Genomic DNA, 27,173 nt, shown 5'->3' with positions numbered 1-27,173 from the left:
ACACATGAGCTTAAAAATTCACATAAAACACATAAAACATTCTTGCATCCTCATGAGTTCATATCATTGTCATTCCTTGTAAAAACAGTTTTAAAAGACATACATGTTGTAAAAACTGCTTAAAAGAAAACTGGGAGGTCCGGCTTGAGCGGCGCCATGTAAAGACGTGTTCGAGGCGAGCTCCTCCGAGGAACTACAAATTTCAAACTTTCAGCTTCAGAACCAGCATAATACTTAGTAAAATATACTAAAAAGTGTCTCTGTGCAGAGTGAAAGGTTTGGTAGACAGAAAAGATGCCCCAAGCACACGGAAAAAAAGACACAGAAGCCGAAGCTAGCGCGGATCCTCGGTCAACTACGAAGAAGGCCATGGCGGCCGCTAGCGAACAACAGGCAGTCTTGCAAGCGATCAGCGCTCTGAAGGTCGACTTGCTGGCCAAGATTGACGAGAAGGCCTCAGCACAAGCCGCAGAGCTCCGTGACCAGATCGAAAAATTACAAGCTGAGCTAGGCAACGCGCTGGAGCAAGTGAAAACCAGGGTGGAGGCTACTGAAACTCGCATGGTGGAGCTGGAGGCCTCGGTGAGTGGACACTCAGACTTCATTGTTAGTGTGGAAAAGGACATGCTAACCCTGAGAAAAGAGCTGGCTACACTAAAAGACCGATGTGAGGACCTAGAGGCAAGATCACGTCGCTCCAATCTGAGAATTATGGGGGTGAAATAAGGCAGAGAAGGGGGCAAGAAGCTAACTCAGTTCGTAGCAAATCTCCTAAAAGACGTTCTTAACCTCGAGACGCCCCACTCCTGGACTGAGCACATCGCTCTCTCCGAAGTAAACCGACGGAGGAAAATTTTTCTCCGAAAAAGAGGCGATTTTGCGAAAGGCGGTTGAAAAGAGGCTCATGACAACAGCTGATGGCGACAGGATCCGCGTCCTCCCGGACTTCACTTTGACCGTGAGTAGACGGCGTGCGGCATTTAATGAGATCAGGAGCCTGCTCCAGGGCTGCGAAGGGGTCCGGTACGGGCTGATGTATCCGGCCACACTGAGAATCACCACATCGGAGGGTACAGAGGTCCACTTTGAAAACCCAGAAAAGGCGAGGGCGTTCATCAGGAGCAACATGGCAAGTTCGACCCAAACGCCGCTAGCTGATGTGCCAGGTAGCTCCAGGGATATCCAGTCTGTGGTGGAGCACTGAAGGTCTTTCGACTGGCTAACTCAGTCCCGGACTGATGGACATCAACCGTATTTTAGGTGGAGATGGACCATACCGTCATATCACGGAGAAGGGCCGTGAATCAAACCTAGTAAGTCAGTCCTTACATGGACAAGAGGCTTAATTTAGTACAGCGTTACTGTGAACAACTGATTTAGGGATGATAGTGTAGTTCTGAGGAGGATGGCCTACATGGCAAGCTTTCAGTACAAGAAAATCTGCTGGAAGAGATTTGTGTTTGACTGTTCAGCAGTTGGTAGTGTGTAATGGTTATGTTAGTGAGTTCTTTCTTTCCCCAAGCCCCCCAATTTTGCTGTTTTTCTGTCTTTTTATTTATTTCTTTCTTTAATTTTTGGATGAATATTTGTTGCAAGGTAGGACCTCAAGGATACTTAGATTTTAAGATGCGTTGTATGACCCCAGTAGTGGAGCCCAAGACACGTTTTTATACTCTGGGATGATGAGTAGTAGCCAGACACAGAAGGCAATCACAAAACTGGTAACCTGGAACGTTCGGGGGTTAAATAATCCGGTAAAGCGCAACAAAATCTTTACACATCTGGAGAAGATGAAGAGTGAAATTGTGTTTATGCAAGAAACCCATATGTTAAATAAAGAATATTTAAAGCTGAAAAGGGGAGGGTTCACACAGGTGTATCACTCAGGGAGTGGGGGTAGGTTCAGAGGAGTGGCCATTCTGTTACATAGGAATATTCAGTTTGTGGAGTCAAAAGCCATCACTGATAAAAATGGAAGATACTTGATCATCCAGGGGAAGCTGTTTAATTTGCCTGTAATTTTAGCTAACATATATGCCCATAATTGGGATAACACTCAGTTCTTTAAGGATGTGTTTTCTCTTCTCCCTCAACTAGATACTCACAGCTTAATTCTAGGAGGTGACTTTAATTGTGTGTTACACCAATCACTCGACCGCTCCAGCCCTAGAACGAACATAGGCAGTAAATCAGCTCAGTGTGTCAATTCTTTTCTTTTGGAATATGGAATGATTGACCCTTGGAGATTTAAATATCCAACTCAGAAACAATTTTCCTTTTTTTCCTCAATACATCATACATACTTAGATAGAAAGATAGAAAATTGCTCTCATTGCTGAGTTCAGTAGAATATGAAAGTATAGTTATATCAGACCATAGCCCAGTGGTACTCGAGCTCCGCTTTCCTGAAAACATACCGTCTGTGCAAATTTGGCGCCTGAACCCAAGACTGTTAGCCGATGACCACTTTGTTAAATTCATTAAATCCCAAATTGATTTTTTTCTTGAAACAAATGAATCTCTTGAAATTAGCTATAAGACACTATGGAAAACCCTAAAAGCATTTATAAGAGGGCAAATTATTTCATACACTGCAGGTGAAAACAAAAGGAAAACAAAATGCACTACAGAAATTGCAGACAGAATAAAAATGATTGATCAACTATATTCAGTATCATCAAATGAGGACCTATATAAGGAGAGACTTTTGCTACAGACAGAATTTGACTTATTAACCAATGAGAGGGCGATAGATCTGTACATGAAGTCTCGGCAGAGCTATTATGAATCTGGCAAACTAGCTAGTAAGCTCTTGAATCACCAGCTAAAACGGTCAACATTGTTGGGCTTTATATCAGCTATTCATAATTCTGAGGGCAAGGTGGTTATTGATCAAAAGCGCATTAATGACCAATTTAAAGTTTTTTACAAAGACTTATACACGTCAGAGAGGAATAACACTGAACTGAACACTGAACCTACAGGCTCCTACTCTCGGAGAAGCTGAGAAGTCTAGATTAGAAGGAACTATAACTATGGAAGAGATAGTTACCACAGTTAAAAAAATGAGGTCGGGAAAGGCGCCGAGTCCGGATGGGTTCCCTATTGAGTTCTACCGAACATTCTCTACTCAGATAACGTCTCTCCTCTGTCATGTCTTTGAGGAGATATTAGAAAAGGAAGCCCTGCCCTCAACAATGACAGAAGCGGTAATATCAGTTCTTCTTAAAAAGAACAAGGATCCACTTAAATGTGAATCGTATCGTCCAGTCAGTCTTCTCTGCTGCGACTACAAAATTTTAAGTAAGGTGCTGGCAACCAGGCTTGAATCAGTTATGTCTAAAATAATCCACCCAGACCAGACTGGATTCATTGCTGGTAGACAATTATCCAATAATCTTCGTAGGCTATATAATGTGTTATATCTACCTAATAATGAGACTAGTCCAGAAGTTATCCTTTCATTAGACGTGCATAAAGCATTTGACAGGATCGAATATAATTATTTGTTTGCAGCATTGAGGACATTTGGCTTTGGGCCAACTTTTATCTTCTGGGTCAAGATATTGTATAAATCACCCAAAGCGATGGTCCGAACGAACCATATTCTATCCACATCTTTTCGTATTTACAGAGGCACGAGACAAGGCTGTTCTCTGTCTCCATTACTCTTCAATCTAGCTATAGAGCCTCTGGCATTAGCATTGAGAAACAGCGTCAGCATGTCCGGAATTTACAGGGAAGGGCAAATTCATAAACTGTCGTTGTATGCCGATGATCTCCTCCTCTTTCTATCAGATTCAAATACATCTATACCCGCAGCTCTGAACATTATTTCTGATTTCAGATGAATTTCTGGATATAAAATTAACTTGACTAAAAGTCTCCTATTTCCCATTAATGAGAAAGCTCATCAGATGTCATTTCAGCACTTCCCATTTTAGTAACTAAGGATAAGTTCACATACCTAGGGGTAACGGTGACATCTGCTTATAAAGATTTGTTTGATAATAATTATAAACCGGTGCTGGATAAGGCTCGTCAGGACTTTGAACGATGGTCATCCCTTCCTCTTTCTCTTGCGGGTAGGATTAACTCAGTTAAAATGACAGTGATGCCAAGAATTTTATTTTTGTTCCAAACTATTCCGATATTTATTCCTAAGGCCTTCTTTAAAGAGTTAAACAAAATTACATCCACTTTCATCTGGAATAGGTCTCTTCCCCGGATAAGGAGGGAATTCTTAGAAGGACAGAAAGAAGAGGGGGCATTAGCCTTGCCAAATTACATGTACTACTATTGGGCAGCTAATATTCACAAACTAGGTTTTTGGGCCCTAGACCCATTAGATGAAGAACTTCCAGCCTGGGCTCTGATGGAACAACGTTCCTGTAACTCAGTATCACTGCTCTCTCTTTTCTGTGCTCCATTACCGCTTAGCAAACGTCTTTCCACCAACAATCCAGTGGTGAGTGGTTCACTGAAGATCTGGACTCAGTTTAGGACTCATTTTAACATGAGACAGGCTCTCCCTTCTGCTCCTATTACAGCAAATGCTCTCTTCCCTCCATCACTTATTGACTCTACATTCCAAGTTTGGGCGAGGAAGGGTGTCAGTCATGTAAAAGACCTGTTCAGAAGCAACAGTTTGATTTCATTCGAACAGTTGAAATCAGACTTTGACATTCCACAATCAAATTTTTTTAGATACCTCCAAGTACGCAGCTTCATTAAAAAATATTTCTCACCATCCTTGACAACACCTGAGAGGAACTGGATTGATGATTGTTTAAGTATTAATCCTTTAGACAGGGGAGTGGTATCCATCCTATATGAAAATATTCAAAGAGTCGCCTCCCCTACTCTGAATCATATAAAGGCACAGTGGGAGGAGGAATTAGGAGAGGAAATCTCAGAGGAAGCCTGGCAGAGGGCCGTGCAGTGGGTGCATTCATCTTCAGTGTGTGTAAGACATGGATTACTGCAGTTCAAGGTTCTTCATAGGTTACACTTTTCTAGAAGTAAACTTGCAAAATTATATCCCAATACTGATCCAACATGCCTTAGATGTAAAAAAGATCCAGGCACCCTTAGTCATATGTTTTGGACATGCCCACAGCTATTAGACTTTTGGATGGGAATTTTTAAAACCTTTTCACATATTTGGAATACAAATTTCAAACCTAACCCCCTAACAGCTTTATTTGGGGTAGTCCCAGTAGACATACTTCTAACTTCAGACCAATCAGTAGTAGTAGCTTTTTCCACGCTACTAGCTAGACGTATGATCCTTCCCAGGTGGAAGAAGGCCGAGCCGCCATCTCACAAAAATTGGGTCAAAGAAGTCATGGCACATCTCAAACTAGAGCATATGAAACACACTACTAGAGGGTCAACTAGGAGGTACTATAAATGCTGGCAACCATTTATGTCACATTTCGCGTCCCACTAAATTCAGCAGCCATCTTTTTGTATTATTATTATTTATTTTTTACCCTTTTTTTTCCTTCCCTTCTCTGCATCAGTCAGAATTATAAAGTATGCTAGCTAGAATAGCGATGGGGTGGACTCAGGGGCTTAAGAGTGTTTGTTGATGTATCTGTCTTTTGTTCTGTATTTGCGTGTTATTGAAAAACCAATAAAAATACAATAATAATAATAATAAAAGAAAACTTTGATGATGCCACGTGTGTGTTTTAAAAGTCCATGTTCATCTCATGGAAGTCTAATTCTTAATAAGATTTGTATTTGTTTTAGTTGTCTATTTATCTATTTTGTTTTGTGTGATCACAATTTAAGATATATGAATGTTTGAATGTCACTGTATTTCCTTTGTCTTGAAAAGAATTTCCCAATAAAAAGTAATTTACAAAAAAAAAAAAAAGTCCATGTTCGTGTTTACAAGAAGAACCCTTTTAAAACCATTCAACAAATAAAACACCACATTTGCTTAAAAGCAATAAATAAATTAATATACACCGTAACACAGTAAAAAGGTCTCCATTGTCCAGGACCAGGGTGAGCTTATATCAAGTTGGCTCCACCCTGATCCCCAGAAGTCGCCAGGCTGCTGTTGTCTTTTCCAGCAGAGATCCTCGCTCCATGCCCGCTGCTCCACCCTTGGTGCTGTTACTGTCTCTTTGGGGGCCTCTTTCTTTCAAACAGCTTGAGGAGGTGCACCATTCCAGGAGTTACTGCAATACCAGATGGATGCATGGAGCAGACAGAACAAGCCTGAGCAAAACTGATAAGAACAGATTTTTCTTTCGAAAAAAGTTTGTCACCATACATTTTGTTCACTTTTCCATTTCTTATTTCTTTTGCATCTTATAAAATACAAACTTTAAAGGGACATGAAACAAACAAAGGCACTTCACTTAAAATCAGTTCAAATATTTCACATTTTAAAAGCCACCAATAAATAATATTTCACATGTTTAAAAGAGATTCTTGTTTCAAAATCGCTTGTGTGGGTGTGTAAGAGTCTTTGGACTTTAACAAACCTGGACTTTTAACAACACAATGCAAAGTTAAAGGAACAAATAAATTAAAAGACAATAAAATGGTAAAATACAATTAGATCCAATAAAGTTAATTCAAATTGTCTCTGTTCTCTAGGACCGGGGTGAGCCCCTATCAAGTCTGCTTCACCCTGTCCTCCAGAACTCAGGCTGCTGTTCCAATGGAGATCCCTCCTCTTTGCCCACTGCTCCTCCCTTGTGTTGCATCCCTATGGGGGTGCATCTATGGGAGCCATGGTTAGTGATGGTCTGGACCCCTCTGCTTGTGACCCCAGCCCCCTCCTCCAAATAGCGACGCTCGGTGCCCCCTGCCGCGAAGATTTAGCCAGCTGGAGAATGGCATGCAGTGGAACCGTCACGTGCTTCCCCATCAGCAGGTTGCGGGCGATCTACAGAGCTAATGTCACACTCATAAGGGTGAGCCAGAGCAATGTAAACTCTCCGGCTGGCAACTTGCTGATACTCTGACCCACCCCGTTTACAGCTAGCTGGTTAAGGCCCACAGGTCCCTCGCCACGCTGCATTCCCAGAGCACATGCCTCACGGTTTCAGGCTGGCCGCACCCTGGCTGTGGGCAGACTGGGTTCTTAGCCATGCCCCGAGAATGCATCACTGCCCTGACTGGAAGGACCTCATGGGCAACCAGCTAGTGGCCAGGTCCTTGAGCTGCTTCTGGAGAGCAGGGTGGGCCGCATTCCTCCAAACTTGTTTAACCTCACTTAATGTGAGACCAGGAACTGGGCTTCCCTCCTCCTGGTCCTGTACAAGAGAGACAAGAGATTCTGAATTTGTTAAAATGGCAACATCCATCCACCCATCCATTTTCTAAGCCGCTTCTCCGTCAGGGTCTTCGGGCGGAAAGCAGGATACACCCTGGACAGGTCGCCAGTCCATCGCAGGGCAGACAGACAGACACAGACAGTCACTCACACACTCACACCTAGGGGCAATTCCATCCATCCATCCATCCATTTTCTAAGCCGCTTCTCCGTCAGGGTCGCGGGGGGTGCTGGAGCCTATCCCAGCAGTCTTCGGGCGGAAGGCAGGATACACCCTGGACAGATCGCCAGTCCATCGCAGGGCAGACAGACAGACACAGACAGTCACTCACACACTCACACCTAGGGGCAATTCATCATGTCCAATTGGCCTGACTGCATGTCTTTGGACTGTGGGAGGAAACCGGAGAACCCGGAGGAAACCCACGCAGACACGGGGAGAACATGCAAACTCCACACAGAGATGACCCAGGCCCTCCTCGCTGTGAGGCGACAGCGCTACCCACCACGCCACCGTGCCGCCAAAATGGCAACATCTTTTTCTAAATCATATTCCTTTAAAAATTTCGTAATAACTGCATATTCTTTCGGTTGGTTACAAGTGACTGGTGTACTAAGATCCAGGGTTAAAATGGAGAGACTTCTCAGATAAGACCCCATCCAGAAATTTGCCATTGCTGCAGTCTTATTGTCTCTGGATGGAGTCGTGGCGTATTGTTCTGTCAATTTAATAGTCTGTTCCTCTTAACTTAATAAATCGCTCTTATTTTCACTGTAATGACCCTTCCATATAAATTGGTCTAAATGGCCAAATACTTTAAAATTATATAATTCTTAAGTTCTTAAGAGACGGTTCTTTAAGTGTACTAAATGTTGTGGTTCTATTTAGAACCATAAGTTCTATATTTAACTGTCTTGTGCTTAAATGGTTTTCTGAATTGTGAAGTGATTATTCAGATTGATGGAGGATGTGTTGTATATGGTCCTATATGGCACCTTTTTGAAAATATTTCTATAGAGCACCAAAATCCATTGCGTTTGGAGCCTTGAAGAACCATCTTTTTTAAGAGTGTACAGTAAAATAGTTTATTTATAATGATAGGCTAAGAACAGACTACATATTGGTCTATGTTTTGAACTTGACTTTTTAATTGACCAATGTGAAAACCTTGACTGCTAATTGCTTATAGTAAAATCATTTCATATTTCTGCTCAGACCTGATATATGGCTGATTATTGGAAATGGACACATTTTAAGATGTGTTGAATTAGACCGATAATTAAATTATATCAACCACCAAGAGTGTGGAACACTGACTTATCAACATGTGCAGTATGTGTTAGAACTAGAAGTAATGTGTAATGTAACTGCTACAATGTATGGCCAGTAGGGGTCTCTTCAAATAGTAATAAAAAGAAAAGTGCCTCTGATAGATGCTGTAGAGCAAAACAGAGGGAATATTTTTTGTAATTTGAAATAATGGAATGTTAAATTAAACTTAATTTGTTTGAATTGACTTTTTAGCACTCAGAGGAATGCATCATTTGACATACAGTAATATAAAGGTAACAGAGATATGAAAATAGTAACTAAAGAAACGACTGATGAAACATTCAAGAACGAATAAAGAAATGAAATTAGCCATTCTTATATCCTTGATTGACTTCAGGACGTATATAAACAGGTAAACGGGTGTAGTGCACAGGGGTAAAGTAATGTCCACAAAGGCCCGGCATGATTGCAGGTTTTCATTCCAACAGAGCTGGAGCACCTATGATCAGTTGCTGAAGAACAGAGTCCAGCTAATTAAACTAGTATGTGTGCTCCAGCTTGTTTGAAATGAAACACTGCAGCCACCCTTGGATAAGACTAGACAACCCTGGTATACTGGGTGTGAAAGGTGTACAATACTTAGGGTTTAACATTGAAGAAACCGTTTATTACATTTTGGGAACATTTTGAGCTTCTAAAAATTTTAAACTCAGAGAGAGATTCTTTGTACATAGAACGTTTTTCTACAAATAAAATGTTTTTGTTTTCTTTTTTCAGTGTATAATGGAACTCAGATGGGGATACAATGAGTAGAGTAATATGCGCAAGAGAGCTGTTAAGAGAGTTAATGACATGATTACATCCTTGGACAGAGATACACCTGATAGTTCCAGAGTAGACCTAACCCAGGAGGACAGTGTAGTAGCAAGCTGTAGTGGTGCCACATGTGCGTTTGCTGATGCTTGTGGAAGTGAAGAGGAGGTTGACTGTGAAATAGGAAGTAGTTCTAGTGACAGTGGCAGTGAAGATTTATCACATGGTGATTTGAGAAGCTCTTTGTCGGACTGGGCAGTTGAGTTTGGTGTTTCACTTGTTGCTCTTTCAGCACTTCTGTCCATACTTAGGGTTCACCATCCTTTCCTCCCAAAAGATGGCAGGTCATTGCTTAAAACAAGAACTGAGTATGTAGTGGAAAAGATAGCAGGTGGGTCCTTTTACTATTTTGGTATATTAAATACTCTTAGTAAAATGCTTGAAAGAATGGCTTCTAAACTTCTGGAAAAATATACATTTAAATTGCAGCTAAATTTTGATGGTCTGCCATTATTTAAAAGTTCATCTGTTCAGTTCTGGCCAGTGCTTGGTATGCTGCAAGAATGCACTACCAAAGGACCAGTATTAATTGCTGTGTTCTGTGGTGTATCAAAACCAACTTCATTGTCAGGATACCTTAATGATCTTGTAAAAGAGTTAAAATTGTTGAGTGATGGATTCATCATGGGTGGGAAGGTTTTTTTTTTGTGAAGGTAGCCTCCGTTATGTGCGATGCTCCAGCTAGAGCCTTCATTGAAGGTGTCAAATCTCACACTGGTTATGCTGGATGTGACAAGTGTGTTCAGTCAGGTGTTTACATGAATCACTGCACCCTGAGCTTCATGCTACTCGTAGGACTGATGAGTCTTTTAGGATTAATACAGATGAAGACCACCATTTAGAGCACTCACCTTTGTTGGAAACAAATATTGGCATGGTTAATTGTTTTCCTCATGATTATATGCATTTGGTGTGTCTCGGTGTGGTGCGAAGGCTTTTGGATCTCTGGATGGGCAGCACTGGGCCTCTACGGTGTCGTAATTCTATACGTGAGAGTAGTGCCATTTCTGAAAGATTGATTGCTTTGAAAGGATTTGTCCCAGTTAAATTTGCAAGAAAACCAAGGAGTCTTTCAGAAAGATTAAAATGGAAAGCAACAGAATTGAGACAGTTTCTTCTGTTCACTGGTCCAGTTGTCCTTCGAGGTGTCTTGACTGAGGAAGTGTATAGCAATTTTATGTTGTTGTCAGTTGCAGTTTGCATTTTGGCAAACCCCTCATTTTGTTTTATTTTAAATGACTTTGCAAAAACGTTGCTTGTCTCATTCGTTGAACACTTCAGTCAGCTATATGGTGCTGAGTTTGTAGTGTACAATATACATGGATTAATGGATGTTGTCAAGCTTCATGGACACATAGACCTTATTTCTGGATTCCCATTTGAAAATTATTTGCAGAAATTAAAGAAGATGGTCAGAAAACCAGACAACCCTTTGGCTCAAATAATTCGAAGGGTTTCTGAAATGGAAAACATAAATCCGAAAGGTAGCACTGAAACACACAAGACTCAGACAAACCTAGAGCACAGAGATGGGCCAGAGCCACAGTTGTTTGAAGGAACAGTGTATCAATTTAGAGAACTAGTTACTGATGATGTGGTTGTCAGGATGTCTGAAGGAGATAGCTGCATTAGGCTTAACAATGCAGTTATTTTAGTACAAAACATAGTTCTTCATCAAGACAAAGTGTACATTATTTATAAGGAATACACCAGAAAAGCGATGTTTTTTGATTACCCTGTTGATTCTTGTGAGTTGGGGGTTTTTGTTGTTTCATTTGTCCTCAGATCTCAAATGTGCAAGACTTGAGAAAGATGAGCATGTGACCAAATATTTTAGGATGCCACTTGAGGTTCAGGATAAGTTTGTTGTTTTCCCTCTTCTGCATTTGCAGTAATAGGACAGGACGTATGTTTCTCCCCCATTTGCATTTTAGCACAAGAAATATGTACCACATAGTGAGCTTTGTGGATACAGAAGAAGTAGAAATTGTCCCTGCCGTCTGGGTGAAGGGCGGTGTTTGTCTGTGGCCTCCATACAAGAGTGAAGGTGTCCAGAGGGCAACCAAGTCTCAGGAGCAGCCTCATGAGAACTGGACTCCATATAACATAAAAGTGTTATATACAACAAGTATGCATACATACACATATTCTTTGATAAAGTGAGCATAGTCATGTGTAATGGATTCATTAATAATCATAAATGTTTTTGCCTATCATTGACAGATAATTACGTTGAAGCACGAAGAAAACTTCCACTTGCAGAGCAACAGACAGATCTCCAGTCAGAAGCTGAGAATGAGTCACTGAAGCCACCAAAAAGGAAAATAAAGTAAGCTTTCATGGAATAATGACCGTTGTGCAGAATATAAGTAGTTAGGCAAAAAAATCTAATTAACATATTTGATGTTTAATGTCAGATGTGTTCTCTAGTTTACAGCTGGGCCAATGTTAAAAAAAACCCACCAAAACTCATCTCTGTAAATAATTGTCAACATCTTCATTTATTTGCTTCAAATTTCTTTTTTGAAAAACAATGTAGTTATGCAGTCAGACAATATAACACATGTTGATGGACAGTTTATGAATCCTGTAACTGCTCAGTGATCAGTTTCTGACCACACTGGTGCTTTTGGTGGGATATTTTTGTGGTGGAATTAGGGCTGGGCGGTATGATCAAAAATATTGTATCACAGTATTTTTAAAGATTTAGATGGTTTCACGGTATATCACGGTATTTTTATTTGGATTATTTTTATTACTATTTTGCATGTCTAGGACTTTATAAAGGTTTATAGCTCATTACATTTTCAAGAGCATATCTAAATATAAAAACATTTTAATTGCTTCATGTTAGGGCGATATGAGAAAAAATTACTAAATTCATAAAACGTTTGTATGAGAAATGTTTGCTTAAATTTGTATGGAATTTATGGGTGACCACAAAACCTTTCATGTTTGTCTCCAAAGACCAAACAAAAGCTGCTTGAAGATGGATATGACACTGATGAAGAGGCCTTTGTTCCCAAAATGAAGGTCTTACCTCAAGCCCCCAGAATAAAGCAACCATTTAAAAAATGCATTGTATCAAACTCTCCTGGTTTACAAGTGCACCCAAGCCCTGAAGCTCAGAGACAAAGCAACTCTGCCTCAACTCTGTGGCACCAAATATCTCCAGATCCACTGCTGTACCATGCAACTTCTACATCAACTTCAGCAACATCATTGTTGTCAGCAGCCTCACATAAGGGCCTAGAAAATTCATCTGAAAGGCATGGAGAAAATACTCTTGGGACATCCCTGTGCCAGGCTATTGACCTATCAGGCGACCCACAAACTCCTAGTCAAACACCTGAACAGTTATGGCAAGACAACAATTATGAAGGACAATCATGGATCCAGAATCATCAAATAAATTTGTGGCATCAAGAATCACCTAATAACCTCAGCGCCAGGCAACTCAATCGGTATGGCAGCAGGAATCTGCTCCAGTGTCAACCAAGGAAACACTCAAGCTTCAAAGGCTGAGAAATGTCTCTGTTTGTGAACAGAAGTGTGCATGTAAGAATTTTTATCTTTGTATATTTTTTTTTCCCATCCAGTTGTCAGCTTATACTGACTATATGTTAATTTTGTAGATTCGTTGAATGCTCTAATAATGTTTCTTCTAATGTTGTTTCAGCACTACTGCATGACCTGTTGATAAAGCAGGAAATAATAATTGAGCAACAGAGGAACTTAATAAGGATGGTCCAAGATCTGAAGACCACTAGCGCTAGGGAGAACACGGCTGCCTGTGAGGACACAATTGCTTGTGACATGAATCAAAGGCACCTTCCTATTGAAGACCTTCCTTCACTGATGGCTCTGGAAAATGACCTCCGATCATCTCCAGACAAGAGGAAAAAACTGGTAAACAGAAATTTGTTTTACATAGTTTTCCCTTTTGAAAATGTTTTTTATTTTATACAGTATTTGTTAATAAATCTTTGAATATTTGACATATTAACAGAGATTGCCCAAGTGAATGATGACTATAATATTGTATATACTGATAATTTGCTTGGTCTCAAACATAATCAACATAATCAAAGCCTATGTTGGTGATACTTATTTTTCTCTACTAGAAGATTCATGGCATATTTAACATTTTTACAGGTGCTTGAACTGGGGCTTATTGGTGGTGCTGACATCAAAGACACTGTCTGGCGCATTTTGAAACAGACGATTAAAAATGATCTAGCTAAAACTGTCACCTGGCATGGCGTGAATGGGAAAACAGGTTTTCGAAGCCTGCAGCTGAAGAATGTTGTAACTGGTAAGTGGTGTTGTTTTGTTGAAGTTTTTTTGCACATCTTAATGGAGAATACCTCAGACAAAGTAACAGTTTGTATTGGACCTGACTATGAGATCCCATGTCCTCCTAGGTGTTGTCCACTCCCATTTTCTTTCTTAGTTTGGAATATGTTTCTACAACAAAAATTAAGAAAAAATTGTATTATCTGCATAATCTTTTTTTCTGAACCACCTGCTAAAGCCATGTGATAATCCCACAGTGTATCTGTATGCAGGTTAAAGTGCTAGTATGATTGTCAGAAAAGGTGCATGACCAATTTATCTTTAATATGGGTTAATATAATTTGTAAATGTTTTTTTTTACTTGAACTACTGTGGAAAAAATAAATGTATCGATAATTTGTACTAATCTCTTTACATTGTTCTGTGCCCATCTGCTAGAAGCTGTAAGAAGAAACCCAGTATGTTCCCAGGCCACTGAGATGGAGGTAGAACGAGTTATTAGAAGATGGTTTCATCTGGCTTGTGATCGGGAGGAAGAGAAGAAAAGTGGAAAATGCATCAGGACAAAACAAAATGTAATGGACACACCGCCACACTGGAGAGTGTGTCAAAAGGTCACACTGGAGACAGCGGTACTTGACTTGCTCTTAGTTAGCTTTTTTTCTAGCTAGCTAATTACTCTAGGTGCTCTCCCCTCTCTGTCTATTCCAGAGCATTGATGTAACTCTCCCACCCTACTGCTTTGTGGGAGCAGAAGATATGTTTGGAGATAAGTAACAATGTGGAGGAAAGCTTGCAAGGTGTTTACTGGTTTAATTCTAAGCAGGATAAGTTACTGCATTCTTACACTATCCACTGTGCCATTTCTACAGTTACACTTTGTATGTAACAACTTACCCAAAAACAAAGTTACAACCACATAAGCATTGGTTGCGTTTTTCAGTATTGTACGCAATACGGTATGTTAATAAAGGCTTTGTTTTTCACTTCAAGTGTAGTGACTTAATTGTACAAATAGACCCAAATACTATAAGCCTGGCAAATTTGCAAAAGTTTGCATTTGGGCCAGTATTGGCTCTGCAGTGGCTTAAATATGGGTCTTCTGGCTCAGCTGTGGTTAAGTTATGGCTGTATTTTGGGGTGTAGTATAACGTGGGTGAGTTTTGGCCTTATTCTGGCATGGGTTTGGTTTGACTTTGGTATATGACGTTTGGGCCACTTTTGGACCGTAATTCCATGAGGCAACTGGGCCGAATCCGTTGAAGCAGTGTGGCCCGGATTTGGGCCAGAACTGTTTTGCTATCTGGGTTTAGGCTGGCTTCAAATCAGGGTGGGACAGCTTCGGCCTCAACTGAAATGAGAAGACAACTTTACATGTACAAACTTGACAGGCAATTTAAATAAATAAATAAGAAAAGAAAAACGGAGGGAAAACGGTGAACGGGCGAAAAAGGACACCTTCAAGTCAAAAGCCCGCACATGGACGATGGGTCTGAGTAACACCTGCTGCGTGTTATTCACAACATGACATGCGTGACAGGAATGCATCACATGAGTAGAACAACATGCAATCAGAACGCGGTTTAAACCCCAACAGAAAGGCGTCAAGTTTGCTTTTGCCTCTTTCTTTCAAACAGTTTGAAAAGGTACACTGTTCCCGGGGGTTACTTTAATACCAGGTCAATGCATGAAAGAAGGAAGCCACCGTTGCGTGAGGAGAAACACATGCAACAAGAATGCGGTCGCTTAAAGTCCAACAGAAAAGCGCCAGGTTTGGTTTTGCCTCTTTCTTTCAGTTTGAGAGGGTGCACCGTTCCCGGAGGTACTGCAATAACAGGTCGATGCATGGAACAAGGAACATGCCGTCGCGTGCGGAGAAAAACCCAACAGAAAAGCGCCAGGTTTGTTTTTTCCTCTTTCTTTCAAACAGTTTGAAAAGGTGTATCATTCTCAGAAGTACAGCAATAATGAGTCAATGTGCAGAGTGGACGGAGCAAGCCTCTCTTTCGTCTCCCTATCGTAAAAATCTATTTAATATGTTGTCCTCATATAGAAAACTGATCAGATATTAAACTGATAAGATCAGATACCAAAAGGCTCAGAAGCGATAACCAGAAAGCTGCTTCTAGCACGAGACTGCCCCCTGGCACGCTCAAAATTACTGTTCGGTAACCGGTTGTGCATTAGCTCCGCCCCATGCCAGGCAAACAGATTTAGCTCTGCCATAGCAGAGCTTTCAAAAATAACTCACCAATGTCCCCCTCCACGGAAATCTTTAATAGAAGTCGAAAGACTTGTGTGTGAATGAAGAAAAACCTAAGCTATACAAGGAAACGCCTGAGCCTCCATACACCTGTTGGCATTCTAAGACGCTAGCTGAGGGTAGAAGGCACTGAGAGCTTCCCAATTGTCCCCATTTCTTCATCGACCGGGGGTGGATGAGATTCTTCCGGAGATGCTTAAGGCTCTGGATATTGTGCGGCTGTCGTGGCTAACACACCTCTGCAATATTTCATGGACCATGGACCACCACCCCAGTCATGGACTGGCAGACTGGGGTGGTGGTCCCTTTTTTTAAAAAGGGGGACCGGAGGGTGTGTGTCATCGGGTTATCACATTGCTCAGCCTCCCTGGGAAAGTCTATGCCAAGGTGCTGGAAAGGAGACCCCAACTGAGAGTTGAACCTCAGATTGAGGAGGACCAATGCGGATTCCGTCCCGGCTGTGGAAAAATCAATCAGCTTTTCACCCTCTCACAGATTGTTGAGGGGGCATGGGAGTTTCTTAACCCAGTCTACATGTGTTTTGTAGACTTAGAGAAGGCTTATGACCGTATTCCCCAAGATATCTTGTGGGAGGCCCTCTGGGAGTATGGTGTGCCGGGGCTACTCCTCTGGGCCATTCAATCTCTGTACTCCCGCAGTGAGTGAGAGCTGTGTTCGTATACTCAGCATTGAGTCAGACTCTTTCAGTGTTAGTGCTGGACTCGGCCAGGGTTGTGTCCTGTCTCCAGTCCTGTTCGTGATATTTGTGGACAGAGTGTCAGGGCACAGCTGGGGTCAGGAAGTTGTTATGATGTTTTTTTGGCTGAGTCACATGGATGCCTCCAGTGTTTGCTGGAGAGGTTTCCAGCTGAGTGTGAAGTGGTTGATATGCGGGTCAGCACCTCCAAGTCCAAGTCCAGATGCCCCCTGGACGCCTCCCGGTGGGGGTGTACCAGGCACAGCCTACCAGGACAAGACCCCAGGGTCGTCCTTGGACCTGCTGGAGGGACTACATCTCCAGGTTGGCCTGGGAGTGGCTTGGGGTCCCCGGGAATGAGCTGCAGGAATTCTCTGCTCTCTCAACTGCTACCGCAACCCTATCTAGACTGAGTGGTTAACAATGATGAAGATGATGAAGATGAAGAGAACAAAGAGTAATGAAGAAATAATAGAGATTGAGAAAAAGAATGCTAGAGAGAAAAAAGTGCTGGATGATAGAATTAAATGTTTGTGTGATTTTGTCTTGATGTGTGGCCATAAATGTTAAGGGGCATAGAGATTAAAAGTTAAAAGTCTGATTAAGTGTACTGAGAAAAGAGATACAGACTTACATTTCATTTGAATGTGGAAGTAACTATTACAACCTTGAGAAATTTGCATAATTATGACTATAATGATAATAATATGGAATAATAAAATTACAGAACAAGAGGTGAAAAGAACTAGGTACCAGTAAAGTGAAAATATCTTTTTGGGAGGCCTGTTAGAATGGATGAAACATGTTTAATTCCAGCAACACAAGAATATGAACCAGCGCTGTCATTTAAAGCTATAAAAAGATTGCTTTTCAGAAAGAAAAGGAAACTGTAAACTACTAAATGATTGAAATACAGGAGAACTTAAAAACACAGATGAAACTTAAAAGTAGCTCAAATATAAGCAACTGACAATAACATGTAAATTCCATGTAATCCAAATCCAAAAGGTACTCTTGTGAGCGCCAGTTCCAATTTAAAGAGCAGCCTTGAGAGCATCCATTTTCTCAGAGTGTCCTGTAAAGAAAGAGAAAAACTGAAGAGTCTGATGTTTAATGCCTCTTAAAGCTTGGTCACAAAGTTTTTACATGACATGGTTATAAATACACTGCCTAATGCCTGAGATGTTTTCTGATAGTTGTGTGAAAGTTTTGGCCTAAAACGTATTTTAATACTTTTGTCTTAATCCATTCATGGTGAAGGGATACATGCAGAGTGTTATGGGGCAAAACAGGCTCCAAAGAAAACTTATATTTTCAAATTTGTGACTACTTGACCATCATCAACATTGCATATAGAATTCTGAAGACATGTGTAGGTTCACTGGTGGTTTTGAAGGGTAAATAAGTAAATAAAAAGGCTGTGGTTGTATTGTAGCCATCATGACTTCTGGTTTCTATCACCACCACTGCAGAGAAACATGACTTGATAAGTTTCTCTTGAATGATGCATTTCACATCAAACCAGTAAGAATTACTTTGTTCACATCTCAAACATTTAATTATAGAATTTGTAGAGTTAACTTTTAAGGTAGATTAAATGCAGCTATTGTATAAATTGAGGGAGTGAAAAATGAAGTAATAAACAAGAGAGGTGCCCAAAGAATTTCCAAGACAATACAGTTAATGGAAAATGTTGCTTTATTGTTGGCAGCAATTAATAAACGTCACAAAAGCTGCTTAATATGTTGACGACTATCAAAAGGTCAGACATTCAGACACATACCATCATATATCAAAATACTGAACTATACACTGAAGCCAATAACGAGTATTCAAGATATGAAATTTTATTGTCGATGACACATTCATTTTTTATTTCGGGTAAAAATGTCCTTTTACACAATAAGTTGCCGATATTTCATTGCTAATTCCACTTAATGGTAGCTATTAGCCAAACTAACATTACACTTCATACAGATTAAGTTTAAACTAAATGGATAAGCACTACCGGCTCGATAATAAAAATTAACGATATTAAGCTTGACTATAAAATTATTCTTATAATTTAGATAAACCAGAGCTTAGTGGTTTTAACCTTACTGACCTGCCAACGTTCATCTTCGTCCGCCATGTTTGTGTTCTGGAGAGGGGTTTTTTGTACTGTGTGGTCAGCCACAATACCAGGATCCATCAGCCAATAGCATTCGCTGACAGAAATGAGCCCACCCCCAAACTGTCAAAACCACCCCCATGCCCGCCCCCAAACTGTCAAATCCACCCCCAGTCCAGTACATGAGCACAAAAATTTCACTCGGGCACAGAAAACTGTCTAAAGTAATTCACATTTGTGCTCGCAGGAGGGATATTTACACATGCGAACATGTTAAAACTTTCAAGTTTATATTTTTATGTTTTTGCGCCCCCTAGTTTTGACATTGATGAAGCCACAAAGTTAAAAGATTTTTTAGAGCTGAGTTTCTTCTGTCTGTCTTACATATCACTGATGAAAGTCCGTTGACTGAAACATTTGCTGCCTTGTTTTAGTCTCACTTGTGTTAGCAGCTTTTTAAAAAATCAGCTAAAACGTTTTTTTAACTTTGTCTGTTTTGGCACCCTTTTTATCATTCAAGTCATTTGGTTACATTTGCAAAATTTACATCCAAATCAGATGAACAGTGTAGGCATATTACAATCAATTTTACAAATAGCCTCTCCATTTTAAGAGGCTCAAAATGGAGAGGCTATGTGTAAGGCTTCTATTTCTAGGCTTACAATTAAGCAGATAAATGTCAAGATTTGATTTCAAGTGTGGTATTTGCATTTGGAATCTTTTGCTGTTTACTCTGAATATGACGTGTAAAGAACTGTAAAGCAAGTCATCTTTAGGCTGAAAAATCCAAACAAACCCACCAAAGAGATAACAAAAACGTCACTAAACAGCCTGGAACACCACAAAATCAACTGTGAATTATTTCCCTGTTAGAAAAAAACTATTTCAAAAGAGTTCAAGATATAAAAAAAAACACTATTCAGGAGGTTGGCATGTCAAAGTCAACAATCATAAGGATTTCATCAAAGTAAATACAGAGGGTATCGATGTAAACCACTGGCAAGCCTCAGAAGCAGGAGTAAATTTTGCCAAAATTATCTAAGTTAAAAGTGCAGTTAAAAGTGGCCCAAATCCAGTTGTTTATTCATACCGTGATGCAATTTGTTTTGTGACAGCATGAACAGCATAAACACTTCCTTACGCAAAATTCAATCTGTTCCAATTTTGCCTATTTTTATATTTAGTATGGAAATCCAAGACATATCCTTCAAACAAATTTAGTCTCTTTATCTAGCTAGCAAGGGGATGTTGTTAGCAGTTTTCTTCACAACAGGTAAATGAAAAAACTGAGCTACCTTTAATCCATTTAGTGCAGATGAGAACAAAATCGACCTCTTTGGCATCAACTCAACTCGCTTGTTTGGAGGAAAAGAAATGCTGACTATGACCCCAAGAACACCATCCCCACTGTGAAACATGGAGGTGGAAACATTATGCTCTGGGAGTGTTTCACTGCTAAGGGCACAGAACAACTTCACCGCATCAACGGGAGAATGGATGGGGCCATGTACCGTAAAATCCTGAGTGAAAACCTCCGTACCTTCGCGAGGACACTGAAAATGGGCTCCAGACAACCGGGCCAGCCGCGCCTCCGCCCGTCTTTTTTTTTTTTTGCAATTAAAGTTTTTTATTTAAACACAGTAAACAATAGCTCATATAGTACATCATATAGAAAACAGAAGAAAGAAGGCCAGTTATCAAAAAAAAAAAAAAAAAAAAAAGAGACAAACATCTCCTAATTCTTGTCTCATAATCATCCTGTTAGTCAGAAGTGAGATATTCCATAAAATATTCCCAAATTCCCAGTTCCACCGGCCCTTTGCCCCTTATTCTGGCTAACATAACCTCATACGATGTGGTCTCGCTCATTAGGATTTTCCATTCTTGGAGTGTTGGACATGTGGGTGATTTCCAGTGTCTTAATATGACTCTGGCGGCTGTGGTTATCCCCACCATCAGAACTGGACATGCCCTTTTTGTTAGAGTTGGGGTTTCTGTTTTATCTCCCAAAAGACATAAACGGGGAGACACTGGCAGGGCTACTCCTGCCCATGTCTCCAAAAATTTCAGCACACTGTGCCAGAATGGTTCAACCAAGGGGCATTCCCATATAAGATGCAAAAAGGTTCCCATTTCTTTTTTTACACTTCCAACATGAACTACTATTTATTAGTCCTATTTTGAAGAGCCTACAAGGTGTCCAGTAATACCGGTGCAGAATTTTATATTGGATAAATTTCCCTCTAACTTCTCTGACATATTTACCATTTTGTGCTATGATTTGACCCCAGGCATCCTCATTAATTTCACACTTAAGATCTCTCTGCCAAATTATTCTTAAATGATCACTTACGTTGCTAATTAAATAAATTGAGTTTTTATAAAATATTGATGCCTTATGATTAAAAGGGTTATCTAGAAAGTCAACAATTGGATTGGCTAGTCTCTCTGACTGAAACCTTTTAATTATGCAATGTCTAATTTGTAAATATTTCCAGAAATCTTCTTTTTCTTGCAGCTCGTACTGTTGGGCAAGTTCAGTAAATGACATGAATGTCCCTTCTTTATAGAGATCATTTACCGTGTGTATACCCTTGTCCAACCATCTTTTCCAAAACACTTTCTGCTTCCCAATCTTCACCTCTGGGTTAAGCCAGAGTGAAGCATAAGATTGTTTGTAATGTGAAATCTTATGCAATTTATGAACCTTTGCCCAGACCTCTTGAGAATGCTTAGTGATTGGGTTTACGTCTTTCCCTTTACTTTTTGAATGTTGGGATAGCACATTAATTGGATGGAATGGTGCTGCCAGGTTTTTCTCTATACTAGCCCACACTAAACCAGACACCGTTCCCCTCCAGTGGTTGATTATCTTAGCCATCTCAAATGACAAACTATACAGCCTAACATCTGGAAGACCAAGTCCTCCCTTCTCTTTGGGTGCACACATTTTACTCCATTTAAATCTGGGCTTCCTCCCTGCCCATAGAAATTCTCTGATTATATTTTAATATTGTTTAAAAATGTGATCAGGTTTACTAAGTGGGCCTCCGCCCGTCTTTAGCCACACAGCCGACGCCAAACCCGTGCGCCGCTTCTGCGCCATTAAGCATGAAAGTACCCTTGCAAGAACATCTCCCCCTGATTTTAAACACGTCAAGCAGATTTAGCTCTGCCGTAACAGAGCCTTCAAAAATAAGAAGAACTCGTTAATGTTCCCCTCCACGGAAATCTTTAGTAAAAGGTGAAAGATTTGTGCGTGAATGAAGAGCAACCCAAGCTATACCTGGAAGCGCCTGAGTCTCCACACACCTGCCGGCGGCCTAAGACGCTGGCTGAGGGTAGAAGGCACCGAGAGCTTCCCGAGCGTCCCCGTTTCTTCTCTCCTGCCGACTGGCATGGACTTCCCAATTTCATGAAGACCTCCCTTTGGGCTGGCTTCAAATCAGGCCTGAAGTGAAATGAGAAGAGAACATTACATGTACAAACTGGACAGCCAATATTAAAAAAAAAAGAAAAGAAAAATGGAGGGAAAACGGTGAAAGGGCGAAAAAGGACTACTTCAAGTCGAATGACCGAACAGATTGACGGGGGAGGAAGTCCCGAACCACACTCGTCGTCGCATGACGAGAACCACACGCAACAGAAACACAGCCGCTTAAACCCCAACAGAGAAGCGCCAGGTTCGGCTTTGCCTCTTTCTTTCAAACAGGTTGAGGAGGTGCACCGTTCCCGGAGGTACTGCAATACCAAATCAATTTAATATGTAGTCCTCATATAGAGGACGTATCAGATATTAAACTGATAAGAACAGATTTTTTTTTAATGTTTTATTGTCACTTAATGCATATATAACGCAATGTACATTTTTTTTACATGAACTTAAAATTTTTCACCACAAATACAATAAAAGGAAGAACGTTGATGATGATGTATACTTGTTTTAAAAGTCCATGTCCATGTAAACAGTTCCTTAAAAGCTTAAAAGCCTCCAACAAAAAACCTAATTTGTTTAAAAACAATAACTATGTAATCCTGTAGAAATAAGCATCTTTTGCTGAGCCATTCTGTAGAGCCTGTGCATTGACTCCTCCCACATTTCCCTCTCCCCACCCCTCTCTCACTCCCTACCTTGCGCTCTTCCAGAGTGAGTGTGTATTCTGAGCTCGTGCAGAGTCGCCATTTTCTAGAGCCGATTAAAAGTTAAAAATGCTGTTAAACCTTCCAAAAGGGACATAAAGAACCCTTATTTCAGTGTTTTCCAGTGTATATGAGCCGTGAGTTGGATAAACTCGTCTGTGCTGCTCTATTGTGAAGAGAAACTCCGGTGAGTTCTGATAGTGCCAGATAAAGAGAGATTATGAGTGATAAAGTGTATATTTTTGTGTTATAAAATGTTTAAAATGTTGATAAGAGAGTTAAAAGGTTATTAAAACAATCGGAGTATCAGATGTGTGAGTTATAAGATGTTAAGGAGTTCGTTTAACTGAGTTGCAGGCTAACAGGCAGAAGCTAGTAGCAATTAGCATTAGCGACAGGCGATTAGCATTAGCGATTGGTTTAGATGTGTAAATATACGATAAAAAGTGTAAAATACTGCTGTTTATTGAGTCAGAGTCGAGTTAAGATTCATATGGTTTCCATACAGTTTTACTGAAGTTAGTACTGTGTCGTACAGGTTGTTTTTTTATTGCTGGGAAAAACGCGCGATCTCTTGAGTCCCAGATGGCGAGCCACCCCGAGACTACATGTCCCAGAATACGGTGCGAGTGACGCCAGCTGCGTGAGCACACAAGCAGCAGCGCTGAGAGAGAGACAGACCACAGATAAGAGGAGCAAACCTTTGACACACGCACGTACATAAAAAACACTAGCCTACCCGGGTAGTGAAGATAAAAACACATGCATCTGACGCATTGGGACAATTTTACACACAAAAGAAAGGAAACGAAGACTAAGAAACAGAACATTGATTTTTAAAGAAAGAAAGAAGAAAAACTGTTGAACTGTTGGGTTCTGTTGAATTGTTTGTTACTGTTCCTCCTCATTTTATACCCCCGCACTCACTCTAATATTTTATTTATTTTATTTTGTTTTATTTTTCTAACTACACGCACAATTACACACACCAAATCATTTGTTAATAAATTTATAATTGTATCTTTACCTCAATACTTTGTGTTTTATTGCAGTTTCTGTCCAAGCCCTCCTCTTAGCGTACCTAGAACAAGATTTATACTGGTCCAACCCCTAAGATTTAACACTCAGAAAAATCTATGGGTTTCATTTCCCCATAGTGAGAGCCATTGTGATATACTGTTACACAAAGACTGTGAATTAGCTAATGTAGTTACTGCGTTACGTATATGCGTGCTACAACTACATTTAAAATATGTATAAAACGCAATATAGAGCTCTCTATTGTCTCCGTTGTTCAGGACCGAGGTGAGTTTCTGCCGCGGGCAGATCAAACTAGTTCCCATTCCCCGAGAGTGCATCACGGCCCTGACCGGGAGGATCTCATGGGCAGCCAACCAGGACAGGTCTTTGTGCTTGTTCTGGAGCGCAGGGTGGGCTGCATTCCTCCAAACTTGTTTGGCCTCACATAATGTGGCGTACTGCACGTGCAGGGCGGTAAACTTGCTTCCAAGAAACAAGTGGGGATCTGGGAGCACCTTCCCTCCATTCTCTGGCCTCTTCTTCACGACATCCCGTAGTCGTAGTCGCTCCCATTTGGATCCCCACAGGAAGTAAAAACATCGCCCTCTCTAACTCTAAGAGAAAGAAGTGTGGGTGACTAAAAACAGAACAAAGGAGTAAAAGCAAGGGTAAAACAACAGCTTTTGTTATTAAAATTTTGCCCTCCAATGTCATCTGTCTCAGTCCCCAGTCTTTGCTTAACTTTCCCTATCATGTCAGTCCAGTTGCCCTGTCCACCACCCTCTCTATCAAATTTGATCCCTAAAATCTTCATGTCTACCTCTTTAAAATCCAGGTCCAGGTTCATCTGTATGTCCCCCCAAGGTCCAGAGAGCTGGGCCTCAGACATGCTCCTATTGAGCTTAGCACCCGAGGCCCTTCCATACCAGTCCATCAAGTCAAGTGCTCTTTCGGCCGTTAAAACGTCCGAACATAAACGAGTGACGTCGTCCATATACAAAGTACAGGTCGCCGTCAGTCCACCTGGCAAGTCCAGTCCTTTGATCCATTTATCCTTTCTCAAGATCTGTGCCAGTGGCTCAATGCACGCAACAAACAGGAGGGGAGATAAGGGACACCCTGACGAATGCCAGAGCGAACAGTAATCGCTTTGGAAAGGTGTCCATTTACTCAAATTTTGCTGTTGATATCTTTATACAGCAATCCCACCCATTCTAGAAACCTCCCTGGAAACATCTTTTGCAGCACCTGAAACAGGAACTGGTGCGAGACCAAAAGCTTTCTCAAAATCTAAGTTTAAAACTAGTAATCGAATGTTTCTGTCTCTCGCTAAGCAGATGGCGTCTCGAATCAGCACTAGGCTGTCCGTGATCTTCCTTCCAGGTACGGCACAGGCTTGATCCGGGTGGATCACGTCCTCTAAAACTGTTGACATTCGTCTTGATAAAAGTTTACTAAAAAGTTTACAGTCCAAATTTAAAAGGGTAATAGGTCTCCAATTTCTCAAGCCTGTCTTGTCACCTTTTTTAAAAAGCAAAGTCACTATCCCTGATCTGAAACTGTCTGGGAGTCGGTCCAACTTTTCAAATTCGCTAAAAACAGTCAAAATGTCCTTTGCTAAAATGTCCCAGCAGGTCAAATAGAATTCCACGGGGAGCCCATCCTCTCCCGGCGTCTTACCTTTTTTAAAACCTTTGAGACATTTCAAAATTTCTAACTCTGTAAAATCCCCTGTTAAAACAGCTTGACTATTTATTTGTTTATCTAAAAAGTTTAAAACTTCTCCCATGGTTTCAGTTTGCACACTTTTTTCACTATAGAGATTTTCGTAAAACCTTTCAATTTCTTTTAAAATCCCTCGTCTCAATTTCCTCCCTCCCTTCCATTATTACTTTCATAATCCCACCTCCCCTAGATGTAATTTTCTTAAAAAATAACGTGTGCATTTCTCTCCTTCTTCTATCTCTTGTTCTTTACTTCTTAAAATTACCCCTTTACATTTTATTTCATTTACAACAGTCATTTCCTTTTTCACTTCCTTAATTTCTTCACTAAAATCAATGCCTTTGTTTAAAAGATTAAAATATCTTTGTAGTCTATTTTGCAGCCCTATCATGCTCCGTCTCTCTCTGTTCTTTTTTTCTTTGACTATTTTCATAAAGTCCTTGTCCTATTTTTTACCATTTCCCACCACTGAGCTCGTGAGTCATAACAGTCTTGGAGGGTCTGCCAAAGACTGTACTGCTCCTTGTAACTCTTAACTATTTCTTCATCTTGTAGCAAGGAACAGTTCAGTCTCCACAGCCCTCCCCCTGCAGTCACACCGGTGGGGAGAGAGATGGTGCAGGACAGCATGAGGTGATCTGAAAAACAAAGGGGGGTCAATGTCGCATCGGTTAACGGGCAGTCTCTCATGAAAATGTAGTCGATGCGGGAGGCTCGGGCACAGTCACCACTAAACCAGGTGAAGCCCTCCTCCTCTGGATGCATTTTCCTAAAGCCGTCGACTAGTTTAAAATCCTTAACAAAAGCCTGCAATACAACCGATGTCTTGTCTAATTTAAAATCTTCCCCTATCTTTTTCCTGTTTTTCTTTGATAAAACACAGTTAAAATCCCCTCCTACTACTAGAGGTATTTTCCCTAGCATGTGGGGCTGCAGGTCTTCCAAAAGGTCATACCCATTATTTATATCGTTAAAACTATACACATTAAGAATGTTAAAATCCCTTCCTAAAAACGTCAAATTTACGAGAAGAGCCCACCCTTCCCTCACCACAGATTCATTTATTTATTTTTTACATTTTTATTTTGATTTTAAAATAAACATTTCAGACAAAAACATTTAAAACCATTTAAAACCACACAACTTTTAAAAAGAAAATAATATATAAAATATTCTAAAAATCACTTCTCTAAGACCAGTCAAAAAAAAAGGGAGAGAAAATCTTGAGAAAAAAAGGAATAATAATAAGGCTAATAATAATAATAGCAACAACACCAATTAAATGAATAAAATTAAATACAGAAGAAAGTGGAAAAAAGATAATGATAATAATAAGAATAATAATAAAAATGAATAAAATAAAAAAATTTTAAAAAATCAAAAAAGAACTACATTAAAACCTGTTCTAAATGCCTAAGCTGTGCTTGGGCTAAAAAGGTTTAAAACCCCTTAAATAAAACTGAAAGAAATTACCAT

The 27,173-nt window shown here is 40.4% G+C and overlaps 1 protein-coding gene, 1 non-coding gene and 3 pseudogenes across 2 annotated transcripts; 1 reads left to right on the top strand and 4 right to left on the bottom strand.

Moving 5' to 3' along the window:
• The first annotated feature begins 11,390 nt into the window (after positions 1 to 11,390).
• On the top strand, positions 11,391 to 14,589 carry LOC119264657. The gene is made up of 4 exons (XM_037543272.1): positions 11,391 to 11,574; positions 13,126 to 13,355; positions 13,602 to 13,761; positions 14,181 to 14,589. Exons 1-4 carry the CDS (start codon positions 11,391 to 11,393, stop codon positions 14,411 to 14,413), a joined length of 807 nt encoding a protein of 268 aa, XP_037399169.1. The 3' UTR covers positions 14,414 to 14,589.
• Positions 14,590 to 15,676: 1,087 nt separating this feature from the next.
• Positions 15,677 to 15,851, bottom strand: LOC119264891 (annotated as a pseudogene).
• Positions 15,852 to 15,957: 106 nt separating this feature from the next.
• LOC119264851 lies at positions 15,958 to 16,066 on the bottom strand (annotated as a pseudogene).
• Positions 16,067 to 21,980: 5,914 nt separating this feature from the next.
• Positions 21,981 to 22,095, bottom strand: LOC119264849. The gene has a single exon (XR_005131251.1). It is a non-coding gene; the product is annotated as a U5 spliceosomal RNA (small nuclear RNA).
• A 486-nt stretch (positions 22,096 to 22,581) lies between these two features.
• On the bottom strand, positions 22,582 to 22,628 carry LOC119264911 (annotated as a pseudogene).
• Positions 22,629 to 27,173: the final 4,545 nt, after the last annotated feature.

The sequence above is a fragment of the Pygocentrus nattereri genome, chromosome 12 (assembly GCF_015220715.1).
Source record: "Pygocentrus nattereri isolate fPygNat1 chromosome 12, fPygNat1.pri, whole genome shotgun sequence".
NCBI classification, from domain to species: Eukaryota; Metazoa; Chordata; class Actinopteri; order Characiformes; family Serrasalmidae; genus Pygocentrus; species Pygocentrus nattereri.
The sequence above is the reverse complement of the archived record's forward strand: the minus strand, read 5'-3'. Positions and strand labels throughout refer to the sequence as shown.